Genomic DNA, 15,493 nt, shown 5'->3' on the forward strand with positions numbered 1-15,493 from the left:
ATACCATATAGTGTTCCATCAGAGGATATGCACATTATGGTGGTGATAGCATTATGTTATGGGGAACATTCCTCTTTTTAGGAGGACTATTCAAAGCAGAAAGCATCTGTAGAGGAATGCCATAACAAGAAGAAAATTAATATCCTTGAGAGACACAGCCAATGTCCTGACAGGAATCCAATAGAAAGTCTGTGTTAAGATTTTAAAAATTGCTGGCCATCAATGATCCCCAATCAACTTGACAGAATTTGAGCAAGTCTTCAAAGACAAATGAGTTAATATTACACAGTTCTGATGTACAAAGGTGGTAGAGACTTATTCAAAACTACTCTCAAATGTAATTATTGCCAAGTATTTAATAATGGAAGGTGAATACTTAATGCAACCCACATATTATACTTTTTTCTATTTAACTTTCACCCAGAAGAGTATTCAGTATTCAAGTATTCAAGAGCATTGACCTTTTGAATAAAGTTATTCACCATACTATATCTTGTGTACCTTATTTGTAATTTAACAAAACAGGATGTCATTGAAAGGGGGTGAATACTTTTGCAAGGCACAGTATATGTCATTATGGAGTCTGCTCAATGCAGGTGATTAACTGTATGATCTGTGTCAGTATATCCAGGGAGTTCCGCCTATGGATTATTTTACTTTTCTTCTATAATTGCACAGTGTTATTCCAGGATTAAACACACCCTTTTCCAAATGGATGTCAAATAGTTCAATTAACGTTGATTGTTGATACATTCATATATCAGGTGAACAGCATTCATTATGGATGATATGATATGATAATATGGTAAATGGACCACTTGAACGTACCAAAATCTAAAATCAACAACAATTAACTCACGTCACTGTAAAGTCTTTTCACATGTGCTTGAGAGTAAAATGAACCCAAGGACAGTGTCCTGAAATATATACTAAAGCACATAATATTCTATGTGATCTGAATTATAATTAATGCTTGTTTTTAAGCAAGCAAACCCAATTTTATTTTTGGTACCTGAAAGCTTTACTTCATTTCAAAAGCTACAAAACAAGATAATCCAAAGAAATGAAATAACACAATTATTGATCAGACTAATGTAATTAAGCCCCATTTCTAATAGAAAGAGGGTGATAAGCCATCATTCTGGGACAATTGCCTGTAATCTTTTATGGTTTTAGTGTAATAAAGAGCTAAGTTTACTGGGCCTGATTCACAGCTTCAGAATTCACAGTGAAGCCAGTAGGTGTGTTTTTTTTAAACTTCCCATACTAATCATTTGTATTGTATTATAATGTGTTAATTACAAATATATTAGTCATCCTGATTGTAAGTCTTCAACAGTCTTCGAAGTTTCTGGAAATAATTTGACTGAGTACTGAGTACTGAGACTGATTTGTGACCCTAAATGTTTTTCCATTGGTAGTTTCAAAAAAGTGCATATCTCCTTGGAGTTTGTATGTTCTCCTTTATTCATGTGAGTTTCTTCTGGGTGCTCCAGTTTCCTCCCACAGTCCAAAGACATACTGGTAGGTTAATAGGTCTCTGGGAAAAGTGGACCTGTTGTGAGTGTGTGTCTGTGTATGTGTGTGCCCTGTTGTGAACTGTCCTCCTTCCAACATGTACCCTGCCTTGCACTCTTTGCTTGCCTGGAATGGCTCTTGCTCCCCCATGACCCCGCATTGGAAAAATGCATCTATGGTCAGCATTGCTCAGAATGTTGGCTTGCCAGCAAATTGAAATTTATCGGTATGTGCTTTTTCCATCAGCTAGAAAACCTCTTCTGCCTGGCCTTGCTCTGATTGTATTCTGTCATGAAAGAGATTCCCAGTCAAGTCGGCTACCAGTAGACCTCAGTTCTGGATCTCAGGGAGATGAGTCTAGAACTAAGATCAGCTAAGCAAGCTGTCTCTTTGGCTGTGGTTTGCTAACTGAATGGATGATAATTTTTTTAACTGTTTGCCTCTCCTGTCTTTTCTTTTCTTCATTAGATGCAGAGGGCATGAGTGGGGGCGAGGATTCTATCAACCTAAATGACCCGGACGAAGGCTTCTCTTCAGGGGCTTCCAACAGCAGCCAGCCTAGTGGCACCAAGCAGGTGGCTGTGGGCTCCGGGGGCTGGCCACCAATCCAGAGGAACAGCACAAAAAAGGGGATGGTGGGGCGAATGACCAGGGAGAGAGAGATGGTAGGAGCAGCCTCCTCCATCAAGCATGGGGATCTCTCAGTTGAGCCTCAGGTGGTCCTTCGGAGACATCACCAGAGGCAACAGTCCCCTCCTCCAGCTTCCCCTCCTGCGGTTTCCATAGATGCCATTGAGCTGAGCCCCATGAAGAAGCATCTCAGTCTCCCAGCCAGCCAGAGTTTGGTCAGGACTGCCAGTGCCACCTCTAGCAAGTCCTTTGACTACATGAATGGAAGCCGGGTGACAAGAGGTGGCAATGTGCTAGAGGGCATGGGTAACCTCACAGCTGGCAGCACTCACCGCTACTCCACAATAAGCTTGCAGGAGGAGAGGCTGGTAGGCCGGGGAGAGGATACCAAGGAGCTACTATCCCCTGGCGCCCCCCTCACCAAGCAGTCACGCTCCCCTAGCTTCAATATGCAAATTATATCACAGGTTTAAGTGGGGTGGAGACCATCGAGTCATCAAACCTCCACTCCAGCTCACATTAACCATCCTACTTTTTACAGTTACCTAGCAACAACTCCTCAAGAGAAATCACCTGTCACCCAGCCACCCACACCAGTGGCTCTTCCATTGCTAATAACTAAAAAATATATTTCTCAAGATATACTGGGATGTCTGGAATATGTTTTAAATATTCATCGGGAATAAGAAAATATTAAGCAGTTATGTGCACAATCATAAGAAACGGGTTGGTGAAAGACTAATCATTGTGGTGGTTGTATATAGAACTTCATAGGCATGTCCCTTAGCCAATGAAATAAATGGAGATGGAAAAAGTCAGACCAGTCATGAGAATGCCCTCTCCACCTCATGTACCCTTTGACCAAATGGTGCATTCCATGTATATTTTGCAGACAAAAGCAAAGACAGATCTATTGTTAACCATGTGAAATATTTCATTGTTGTTGGTCTGACGTAATTTATTCCTGAGATTCATTATAGTATATATTTTGTATTGAATCAGCAATAAGACTTCCATTGTATGTTGACAATGAAGTGATTCACTGTAGTTGCCCGTGTGCAGACTTCCTCATGCCTTCCTTTTTATCCTTGGGGTGACGTGCAATTTTTACTTTGAAATGATTATTTATAGGGGTATTGTAGGCCAGTGTGTCTCGTAATCTCACTTCCCAAAGACAGTGCTGTGAATATGATCATTAAGAAATAGATTAAGATGATCAAAAATCAGACCAAGGAGAGACACTGGTTTTTCGTTACTCACTAAGAATGTGATTATTCTTTGTATATATAAATGTGTTTTACTAGTTTGTGATTTTTTAAGGGTTGTTACTATAATCAAAAACAGATTCAACAAAAGAACCTGGAAATGCAACTGGAGTTTTTGGCCTGCTATAATATCTGGAATCATTGAAATGTGTTAATACAATAAGTGCTTCAAAGAGAAGTCCAGTTCAGTATGCACCAAAATGATGTGTAGGTTTCCTGTAATTTAGCAAAACAGAGAGCTTTAGACAGTGCGGCCCCAAGGACACAAAATTAAATAAGGGATAAATAAATCAAATTCCTCAATTAGTATTCAGTTTTTGCTGCTAATAAAATACGAGTATAGTGCAGGTGTGGGATGAAGCAAAGTACTGTAAAGAGTAATTATGCAATGCAATCAAAGGGAAACACAAAAGCAGCCAAATGAAATGTGAAAAAGCTTACCAGCCTTGCCATTTGAGATGAGATATTAAGTGCGCAGATCCATGTATCTGATGGGGAACTGAAATACAGGGTATCAATTTATAATTATCTTCCCATTATCTATAAATTAAAAAGTAATGAATACCAGAATGGTGTCCATTCTGTTCTCTATATCTGCCTATTTGCCTCATTACTTTACTATTGTGTGACTGGCTGGTGTAAAATGTCAATGTGTTCCTTCAGAGAGGTGTATGTATCCCATAGTACAAACTTAGGTTCAAACTGCAGGTAACTGCTTGTATATTGTTATTGGAGACAATAAGCACAATCCTAAATTATCAGTGGTACTAAGCAAACATGTCCAATTACACAACTGGACCAAAGCTGAGTATAAACATTTCCTTTAGTCTATCGGTTCAGCTACTGTATATTATCCCTTTCACATCCTGTATTTTGAGGTCAGCACTAGTTAGTAACAGATATTAATTTCTTATTTCTTTACATGGCAAATTTCTATTGCTTTGAATTAAATCATAACCTGACTCATCTACCATTATTTATAGGTTCCTTTTCTCAGATAAATGAAACACATCCAATTTATCTGAGATAAATTTTACCATCCAATTGTTTTCATAACATTGCTGTCAAAATTCAATTCTTTGCTAAAGTTACTGCAGTAAGTCAAATAATTGCGACAATTGAGACAAATATCTTGTACTTTTAATGTTATAAATGATTGCAACAATCTCAGGAATTGATCAGAGATTCTGCATTTCTGCATCCAAAAAGTATTAATTAATAGATTAATAGCTAATTTGGCTAATGTTTGCGACTTTGATGAAATTTACAAATTTCTTTGGGAAAGGTTTTACAGGAAACCATGTTCTTGGAATATTAATTTTAAAGCTAAAAATAGTGCTTTGGCAGATAGCAAGGGTGAAACGTTAAAAAAAATGCCATGCATTTGCACTGTATGACTATATTTTCCCTTCTGTTTTATTTTAAATTTATTTCACTAAAGTTATCAATCCATAATTTTGTTATTGTTTCAATATTCTGTGATTTTTTAGTTACAGCAGTTTGATGTAAGTTTATATGGTGAACAAATCTAAATGGCAGAAGGAAATGGTATTTTTGTACATTTGCACATTACAGGTTAATTATTTTGCTATTTCAAGACGGTTATCATTTTTGTTTTAAGGTAATCAGACCAGCAGCTTCTCTTTTGCAATAGGTGATCAAGAGTTTTAGAAAGGCATTTTTGTAAATTCCACTGTGTAAAAGGCTGTAGTTGAGTGTCTACAGGCATTGTGCAATAACTGTGCAGTATTTGAAATGCAATTTGTCCATTCATCTACACATACCGTCTACCTCATTACACATATTCTAGAATTATATATGATTTTACCTCACAAGCTCCCAACATTTTCTGTATGATTTTAAACATTAAGAAAATATTTTTCCCCTTTTCTCATTTTTAAAATAATTAATATGGAAACTATAAGGTTTACCTATGGGAATGTGCTGACTGTCCTAAATTAAACAAATGAAATATCACTTTGGTGCATGTCTGCTTGGAAAATAAATTCTGAATACATATATTAATCTATAACGTGAACTGCCAGCTTAAAAAAAGTAAAAATTGTTAAAAAAGTAAAAAAAGTCTGGAATACTGGAAAAATTAAAATATGCAAAACATATGTTATCATAAGCTACTAGTCATGTGAGCAGTTATTTCTTTGAAATTCTATTCCGCTAATAGGTTGGTTCTGTGTTAATTGTATTACAGGGCATGTTCTTTATTTTCAGTTTCTACTGAAATGCCTGGGGGACCTCCAACTGGAAAACAGGTTGGGCTGTATACTAAATAAACTTCTGGTTCAAATTTGGGCTGTAACATTAGCTGAGGATTTCCCAGGTAGCAACATAAAATTTACTAAATACTGCCCATTGTGGGCAATCATGTAAAGCCTTTAAAGTTTCAAATCTTGGCTTGGTTGTGGCACGGTGACACTGTTATTAGCACATAAAATTGACTGAGTACTCCCCATTGTGGACCTGTGTGGGTTTCCATTGGTAACTCCACAACATTGCCTATTTTTGGAGGTGTTTGCATCTCTCCCATGCTAGTTTGCAGTATTCCATGCTGAATAAAAATGAATAAATGAAAACTAAGGGTATGAAAAAAGGCTGGCACGGTTGTGCTGTTGTTACAGTTGCTGCCTTGTGCTGAGGCCCTGGGTTCAATTCCTGCAGTGCTATCTGAGTGGAGTTTGTATGTTCCCCTCTTGTTTGTGTGGGCACCCTCCGGATGCTCAGGTTTCCTCACACAGTGCGGTGGCCCTGTGGCTAAGGATCTGTGCCTGCAGTTTGCAGAGGAATCTTACTCCATTGGGCCCCTGAACTAGGCCCTTAACCCCAGCTGCTCCAGGTGTGCTGTATAAATGGCTGACCCTGCGCTCTGACCCCAAGCTTCTCTCCCTGTCTGCGTGTTTCATGGAGAGCAAGTTGGGGTATGCGAAAAGACAAATTCCTATCACAAGAAAATGTATATGGCCAATAAAGTGATCTTATCTTCTCTACAATCCAAAGACATACTGGTAGGTTAATTGGCTTCTAGGAAAATTGCCCGTATTGTGTGAGTGTGTTGGTGTTTTTTTCTGTGTGTGTGCCCTGTGATGGATTGGTGTCCTGTCCAGGGTGTATCCCACCTTGCTCCATTGAATGCCAGGAAAGACTCCAACTCCACCATAACCCTGGATAAAGTGGTTGGAAAATGGATAGATGGATTTTGAAAAGAAAAATAATGCCCAAACTAAATTGAAACTGTCATATGGAATGTGTCACATAACATATATATTAATCCTTTAAGTGTCATTCACGAGAATAGGATTTAAACATAAAAATAACTGAATTGTTCAGCTGACACTTCAATGATCTAAATAAATATTTTCCCAAGAACATGGCTCACAAACCCATTTGAGTACACAGGCATAGGATTTAAGAGACGTTGTTCATTGTGAAAACCACAATGTACCATTGTCTTCCTAAGATCAACAAGTTCATGACTGTTATTGTACACCTGGTTGTTTGATAGAAAAGCAAGTCCATGCAGAAGTTTCTATTGTTTATATTGTTTATATAGTTTATATTGAAGCCCTGGCTTGTCAACAGAGTGACAAACATGAGTCAGGCTTTCTTTCAGAAAACACAGAAACACGGGAAATTCTAGTTATAATGGAAGTCATAAATGTTTAAACATTAAAGTCTTGGAGGTTTTTTAATGCAAGAGAAGATATGTAGACCAACATACGAAAAATTATATTTTAAAATTAAATTGTACTCATATAAAATTAGATAATTGTATTTGCAGATTTAAAGTGACCCTCATTGTAATTTAACCCTCTAATTGTAATAAAAATCCTCAGAATTTAATTTATATGTTCCCACATTCTAAATTGTGAATGATGGTATGGTAAAATGTTAAATTTAAGGTCTTGCCCAAAGCAATTCTTTGATGCATGCTCTTTCCTGTTCACTGGCTAGCTCTTTAATTTTCTACCAATGGATGTCAGCTAAAAGGACATAAATAAATCGAATTTACCCAGCTGGTGGTTTTAGTCTGAATGGCCTTTTCCTTTCTTTACCTCTGTTTTGAGTCATGTGAAAGAATTTATGATCATAGTACAAACAAGAGTGTGGAAAATTGAGTAGCAACAGCTAGAGGAAAGACAAGAAGGTCATAGTATGTATGTTCTCTTCAGTTTCTCCATCACAACTGATCCCAATGTCAGTCGTGAAAATCCTGTTTTTTATTTTTATTGATCAGTATGAAGAACACCTTGAAAAAGAACTACTTTGTGTGGTCTTTCTTGATTCAGAGGAAATAATTTTGAAGGTAACAGCGGTTTTTCATTCCTAGGTAAAACTAACTGGTTGCCCTCAACAATACACTGTCAACATAACCAGTTCAGTTAGTGTTCACCTACTTTTAGAAATAAAAATCCTTTGAATGCAAGAAAGCTATTTGATTTGGCAGTAATCTCTCTAAGCACCAGCATAGCTGCACAATCAGTAAACTTACAGTATAAAATATGAAAGGTTGTTGCAATACAGCTTGATTTATTACTTGATGTTTATCCAAGTCCTTCACATTTGCAGCTTATTTGTATTTGTATGTAGGCAGTTGACCCACCATACTGTTCAAAAGTCTTTGAAACATTGTAAATATTGTCAATATATAAACAAGTACTAGTCCCAATTTTAAAAAGGTTTTTGGTCTCTGAAGGGCAAGTTGTATCCAAAGACACAGTGGCAAACCTATGTTACTGCATGTAATAATTGGACAGAATTAGGATTCCTGACACAGCAAATATGTGCAGTGTTCAATTAAGAAATACAAAATAATACAAGCTTTATGCATGTACAATAACTGATTTTGTATGACTGCTAGTCTATTCAGATTATTTGTTTTCTGTGAGGTTTCATTGGTGGCAGGACATCAGTGTCAATAGCATAATATACTGTACCTGCTTTAAATTTCCTTAATGCATGATGTTAGGTTTGGCCACTCAGTGATGCAGTGGTGTGGTTCAATAAATGAATATCCAGGAACAGGTGTCACTATAGCTGTACTACACAGAAAAAAAAACTTGCTGTAGCATTTTTACAGGATCATCATTGTACATTAAAAGTCCAATGTCTACTCAAGTAAAAAGTTGAAGAGTTCATTATCAACATTTTACAAAGAGTTTTAAGTGTTTACATGCTGATATATTTTGTTTGCAAAATGTTGTGTCCTAGGTTATAGGTTTGAGGGGCTTATAAAGAAATGGAAATATATCAAGTAAGAAAGTAATATCTAGAATATTTCACTTGTAATTGACTTTCAATAAGCAACAAATTAAAAAAAATGATTAATGTCATGATTGATTAGTAGGTAAGTTGTTTTTTCTGCTAATTCTGGAATATTATGTTGTTTTTTTTCCCTTCATCTTACAAAAGGTATGTTTAATACTGTTTTTATCCTGAAAAGGTTTTAGGACTTTTAGATGGGCAATTATAATAGGAACTTTTTTCTCTTTTGAAGTAGACTGTATCACTTCCCTGTCAAACACTTTTTAATGTTTCAAAGCATACTCTCTTAAAGCTCTATAGTGTATGTTTTACTAACATTCTCTTCTACTGTTGTAACTGGCGTAAGAATAACCAATTTAATATGTGAATTGTGGACAATATTAGAGCAGCAGGAATTAATTTAAGTCTCCATCCTCATAAATTGTGGAAGGATCAGCAGTAAATGGTTTAAAGTCTCATAGTTAGCACACTATGACCCTTTGAAATACCTGTTGTCACAAACAAAAGGAAACAATTACACTGACCTGTCAGCTTCAGACACTTTTAATGTGTTGAAACTCTTGGTGCTGGAGTATTTTCCAATTACTATGATATTTTTGAAGTACTATTTTTTTGTGTTAAAATTTCTGTAATGTAGTCTGAAACAAACCATCTCCAGCCTCCATGGAAGACTGTAGTTTGTGTGGATAATCAAAAAGTGATGGACAGTATGGGGATTGTAAAATGCAAAGTAATTTCATTTTATAGCATTTAACAAGGCATCAGTAAGCTAGCTTAGGAAACCCTCTTGGAGGCATTCTATTCCTTGAGGTTTTATCACACACTATGATCACCAAAAAAGAGTTGCTTTTCTGCACTTTGTGGATGGATATAGTCACAGTGGGATTTGTGCTTATGGTTGTTCTGTCAAAATTGAAAAGTGAAACAGCAGTAAGGACATTGTTCTAAAGTAACATTAGCTGTTTTACTATTCGAAATATGGAAGACTGTTTCTAACTGGTAGCAAAACTTATTTGCCAGGCATCTGGTCCTAGGCTATAGGAAGGACATCAACCTCAACTGTACCTTCTTTATTTTTTCTGTTCTTTAAATCAAGCTTTCTGTGCAGTTTCCACAAACTGCCTGTTAATAGCATCAACTTCGGGTGGCAAAGTGGTAAGCATTGCTGCCTTGCAGCACTGGGGCCCTGGGTTCAATTCCTGGGGTTCTGTCTGTGTGGACTTTGCATGTTCTCTCCATGTTTGCATGGGGTTTTGCTGGGTGCTCCAGTTTCCTCCCATAGTCCCAAGACATATTGATAGATTAATTGGCTTTTGGGAAAGTGGGTTCTAGTGTACTTGTCTGTGTCTGTGCTCTGTGCCCTATGATGAACTGGCATCCCATCCAGGGTGTATCCTGCCTTGTGCCTGTTGCTTGCCGGGATAGGCTCCGGTTCCCCAACAGCCCTGTGTTGGATAAAGAGGTTAGAAAATGGCTGGATAGATAGCATCAACTTTGATTCAGGCAAAAGTCACTTCAAAGACTGTTGTAAAGCAGTCCCATGTTAGTTCTGCCACCAGAACACTCAAATCTTTACAAGCCAAAAGCTTTGATATTAAGTTCATTTATCAAAAAAGGTGGGGGGAATTCATTTATTGTAGTCATTGTCGAAGTATTACAAATCCAAGTTTAGAACTTTTGTATAATGTTTACAAAAGATTATAGTTGGAATTTATTTAGATATTCATCCAAATAGTACTCTTAGTTTCTATAATAGATAAAAATGTCTGTCCTTAGGTCTTCATTCAGACAGGTAAATTGTAGTCATGAAATCTAGTCATGTTAGCAGCTTGGCCAGCAATATGCAACTAGAAAAATACTACTGACCTGCTACAGCTTACGTTTTATCTAAAATATCTGTCATATCTAAAGTTGTGTTGCTCAATAGGCCTCACCAACATTTTCCAATAACAAGGTCATGTGTACTATATGTAAAAATAATACATATTGATATGTATAACTGTTAAGTTACTGTAACTAAAGTGAAGACATTAAAGCCAAATATTTTAAGCAGCATAAAGGAGGTGTTATTGTACAGTATTTGTACCAATATTAAGTTTGCAGTAAAAATATATATTTGGAAGTGCTGTTATTCAATGCAGAACTGCCATTCTATTTTACAAAATAGGAAAATGAGAATCACACTGTATAAAAACTCAATTAGTTATTCCCTAACTGAGAGGGGCTTAATTAAGTGAACAATAACATTTCTTAGAATATGAAGTCCAAAGCAGAGGAGAATAATTGTGAACAATTGAACAATTGTTTTATTGGGTAAATTGCTTATGGTCTACCTCTTCCTTCTCTACTGTACAATATAAAATCAATTAGTATAAGAACATTTAAAATAAATGTAAATGTGAATTCTTAAGTACCATTGTTTGTTTGGTTTTTTTGCTTTTATACAGGCAGAACAATCACCATGGGATGCCAGTTTTTCCTTGTTTTAGCAGCAACACTGTGGTATTCTTAGAATACCTAACTTAATTGCCAATCTCACAATTCTGTAGGCTTCTATAGTTATTTCAAGCATAATATAATATTCAGAATATTTGGTCAGTGCTTTAGTCAGTAAGTTTTTAAGCATTAGCTGTAAGCTGCAGCTTAGTGGGGATGTATGTTGACATTTTCCTTTTCTAAATGATTTAAGGTGAACTCAGCCAGGTTATGGCAATGTCCTTTGTGTACCAAAAACTAAAGATACAATTCAAAAAGATGCCCTGTTATTCTGCTAATAAGCACCAAACCTCATCACCAATCATGGCACACCACAATCAAGTCCTTCAACCTCATAAAAGATCTGATAAAAGAGTAGTTTATAGTTTTTCGAGTCTCAAATAGCTGATAGATGATACCAGCACATTTGAGAAGTTAAACTTGAGATGTATTTGCATGCAGCAGTTTAAATTCTGCAGGAATGCTTTATGTTTAATTCTTCCTTCTTCATCTGACAATCATACCTTTGGCCCATATTCATGTCCATTTTCTATTTTGTGCAAGGTTTCAAAATATCAACACACTTTACGAGCTCTATGCAAAACGTGTATTTTTCTGTTATCTATGTGTATATACGTATTCATATGTAGAAATCAGAATGTTCTGTCACAAAGCCAAGTGATGCAGAGTGTTCACAGCATTTTACTGCTGTTATAGTATTAAAGACTTCAGCATCAAATCATTAATGCCTTTACTTCCCCAATGGTAATTCAGAAAACATAGTTCTGCTTTCAATGTGTATTTCCTTTATTTGGGGCCAGTGTAAAGATGACCTTACAGTAATGTCCATTGTGAAAGACTCAATTGGCAGTAACTCTGGGTGTCTGTTTTTTGAGGTCACTGGACTTGTGCATGTGAGCCATTCTCTTTGTAGCTGTTTCTGAACAATGGTTTGACATGAAGAAACCGTGAACTGTTGTACCATTGATGTTGTAAATATCTGTCTTGAGAATTGAAAAGAAAAGAAATATTTTAAATCCTTGTAAATAAAAGATGTAAAAACAAAATCAAGAGCAGTTTGCAATGCAGAGAGAGAAATATCTATATATGTAATATGTTAAATAAATATTGTGCTGTTTCTGAACAAATCTGATTTTTGTTTGTCTTTAATTTGCTGTGGAGGTGATTGGACCTTAGTATGTTTCAATGCAGTCATTTAAGGCTCTAACAAGAACTTTATATATATATACTTCGAATCCTATAGAATATCTTTGGCACACTGTAAGAAACTCAAATAAATTGCAGAACTATTGTACTTCACTAATTAATAAATGAGAAATTGTTTCTGCGGTACTCAAAATAATCACTTTTTACTAGTGATACAGTGTGTGGCACTAAGTTTGCGAGAGTACCCTTTGATGGTTTCCTGCACATTAAATCCACTGAACATATCCCTTGCTATTATTATAAAGAGAATATCATCCGCAATCAAAAGTTTCTAATTTTGTGTTGGTGAGAAAATTCATTGTACTAGCCCCACTGAATGTAGCTCCTATCCAGTCAGTCAAACAGTCATCCAAATAACTCTTAGAGTTTGAATTGAAAGTGTGGAATTATATTGCTGTCCTAAAAGCTACAGAGCACACAGATTAGAATTGCCACACTTGGGCACAAAACTTCCTGTATCAATTCTATATTCGTTCTTGTTTTAAAACTTAACATAGGAAAGTATCTAAATAACAACATAGAGGGAGCCAATAGAAATTTAAGTCTAAACATGCATTATTACCATTAGAAGAAAACGTACTAAAACTTGGATGAATAAAATGAGCCGACAAATGAATTGAATTAAATTTTAGGATAGGTCAGCTTTACTGAGAATGTGCAAAAAAACCAAGCCTTTTTAAATGAACTTAATCTCATATGCATTTAATAAGTCAATTTATTTTCATTCAGATAAGAATAATAAGGTGGCAAATTTATTGAAGATAATAATCTAAGATTTAAAGACTTTTTCAAAGTGACGTATTTGAATATTTGAACTTTTTTTAATTCCATAATTTCTTTGTCAAGCCCAGGCTAGCGGGAGACCACAGCATTGCCACGAGCACTCACATTCCTCCCATGGAGTCCCATTAGGACAGTGCGCCCTTCTCCCTTTCAAGTGGTACTCAACCAACTAATTAAACATCCTGTTGAAAGCCTGAAACACCATTGAAACAGTGCTTTGACATTAAGCTACTTAGGTAGTGTTGCAATCAGCCCTGCTCTGAAAAGCCTGCTGTTCTTTCAACGTGAAGATCGTGAGTCTGGAACAGGGCCGGCTCTAGGCATAGGCAAACTAGGCAACCGCCTAGGGCCCCAAGGCCAGCAGCGGGCCCCCTCAGTGTGCAACAAAACATTTTTAACCAGGTTGAAGAAAAATGACCAATCATAATCAAGTACATAATCTTTGTGATGCGCAGAGAAGGATAAGCACTCTCAAAACAGAGGTATGCCTAATCAAGTTGTGAGTCTGTCAAATCCATGTAACTAGGGAATGGTAGACATCTCCAGGGGCGGATTAACGATTAACGATTAGCGGATCATAGGCTGTAGCCTAGGGGCCCCGGATTGATCAGGGGTCCCTGATTGGCCAGTTAGTTTTTAAACGGACCTGTGGGCCCGATCAGGGGCCTCTGATTGGCTGGGGTATTTTTTTTAAACCAACCTGTGGGCCCCCATTGGTCCATAAAAACGCTGAATAATTTGTGAACAAATGATTGGTTAGATGCAATGGGTTCGCTGTTCAAATTTATTTTGGTGGATTCATCGGGTGATCTCTGGTGCAAGTTTACGGTAGCAAGCCTCAAAACATGTGATAGAAAATATGATAGCGGGCCGCAAAAACGGAAAGCATGGAGGTTAATAGAGCAGTGTGAGCAGGATCTACTTAAAAAGATCCCCAGATTGACTGGTTATTTCAAGTTTGCTGAGCAGGACCCCGATCCTGAGTTTACGGCTAATGTTGCAGCCAGTGCAACAACAACTGCGGTTGAAATGTTAGGTGTATCTACTGTAGCTCAAGCCTGGGCGAAGTCCATATCAACGTCGCTCATGAGGAGGAGCCAGCTCCCGCAACAGAATCAAAGGAACATGAGTCGGTGGCATTTCAGATGACTCTGCCTCTGTCTCCACAAGACCAGCGACCCATGTCCGAGCCGCCGCCATGGCTGTTGCACCTGCTGCCCTGGAGCTAACAGAGGCCGTAACAGCAGCTCCCGCTTCCTATAGCTCGGACCCAGCAAGCTGGGGTAAAATAGATGAACAGATGTGGGCATACTGGGCTAAATTGGGTCCGAAATCGGAGCCAAGATGCGGATGTTACAGCATCAGAAAGACAACATAAAAACCAAAAGAAGTATTTCTCTAAAACCCTCTTTAAAAGAAAACTCGGAAATGGCGAGTGTGTGTCAAGAGAATGGCTGCTTTATTCCCCTTCGAAAGGTGCAGTGTTTAGTTTCGCATGTAAATTATTTGGGGACAGTGGTGATCAGTCCGGACTGACCATAGACTATATACCGCACACTTGGCTTAACACAAAGTGTTGGAGAGCAGTAGAAAGGCTATGGTTGCATAAGTTATGCGCTGTGCTGATAATGGTCTTTAAAAGGGTGGTTGCAGGGTTTGATCCCGTCTTGAAAGTCCATATAGAAAAATATCTAATCTTCGATGCAGTGTATTGACTGATTTGAATCTATTGACTGCAATGGACTTGCACGAGTGGGGAGTGTCCTGCTATTCTTGAAATAATGCGTTCAAACAGGGTGGTCATTGGCTGTGGCGAATTAAGGTGATCAGAGGTTTCTAGGCTACAGGTTGTGTAGCCCCCCCATCCCATTACTAGAAAAAAAAACGAGAGAAAATACTGTAATAATTCAATGACGCGTTTGGAGTAAGAGCCTGCTACCACCGATTCAAACGGAATGTAACACAGCACACGCAGGGAACACACACGTACACAGGGGGCCCAAATACACACATACTACAATAGCCTGTAACGCAAGTACAGCAATACCACCAATAAATCAGATTCACAGCCAACCTGCGAGCTGACAACAGAAATCATGTTCATGCTTACTTTAAAACCAACGATACACAACAACAAGATCAGAACAGCACAGACCAATGAACACTGTCAATAGAGGAAATACAATCCTCCTCCTGGACCGGCAGCACTGCTTTACACATGCAGGAACAACGCCTTCATTTTGTTGCTCTGGAACTCCATACAACTTTAAATTACATCTACGTCAGTGTCTTTCAACTTCATTGACTTTTTGTTCAAG

General features: G+C 37.4%; 1 protein-coding gene across 2 annotated transcripts in view; it reads left to right on the plus strand.

Moving 5' to 3' along the window:
- The window catches only part of LOC148648898 (hyccin 2-like), a 156,104-nt gene extending 143,791 nt beyond the window's left edge, over nucleotides 1-12,313 (plus strand). For both annotated transcript variants that reach the window (XM_088607246.1, XM_088607245.1), the window contains one exon: nucleotides 1,987-12,313. In XM_088607246.1, the coding sequence (XP_088463372.1) occupies nucleotides 1,987-2,621 (635 nt within the window). In that variant the 3' untranslated portion in view covers nucleotides 2,622-12,313. The remainder of the gene's footprint in view (nucleotides 1-1,986) is intronic.
- Nucleotides 12,314-15,493: the final 3,180 nt, after the last annotated feature.

Source organism: Lepisosteus platostomus, chromosome 14 (genome assembly GCF_059453375.1).
Source record: "Lepisosteus platostomus isolate fLepPlt1 chromosome 14, fLepPlt1.hap1, whole genome shotgun sequence".
Taxonomy (NCBI): Eukaryota; Metazoa; Chordata; class Actinopteri; order Semionotiformes; family Lepisosteidae; genus Lepisosteus; species Lepisosteus platostomus.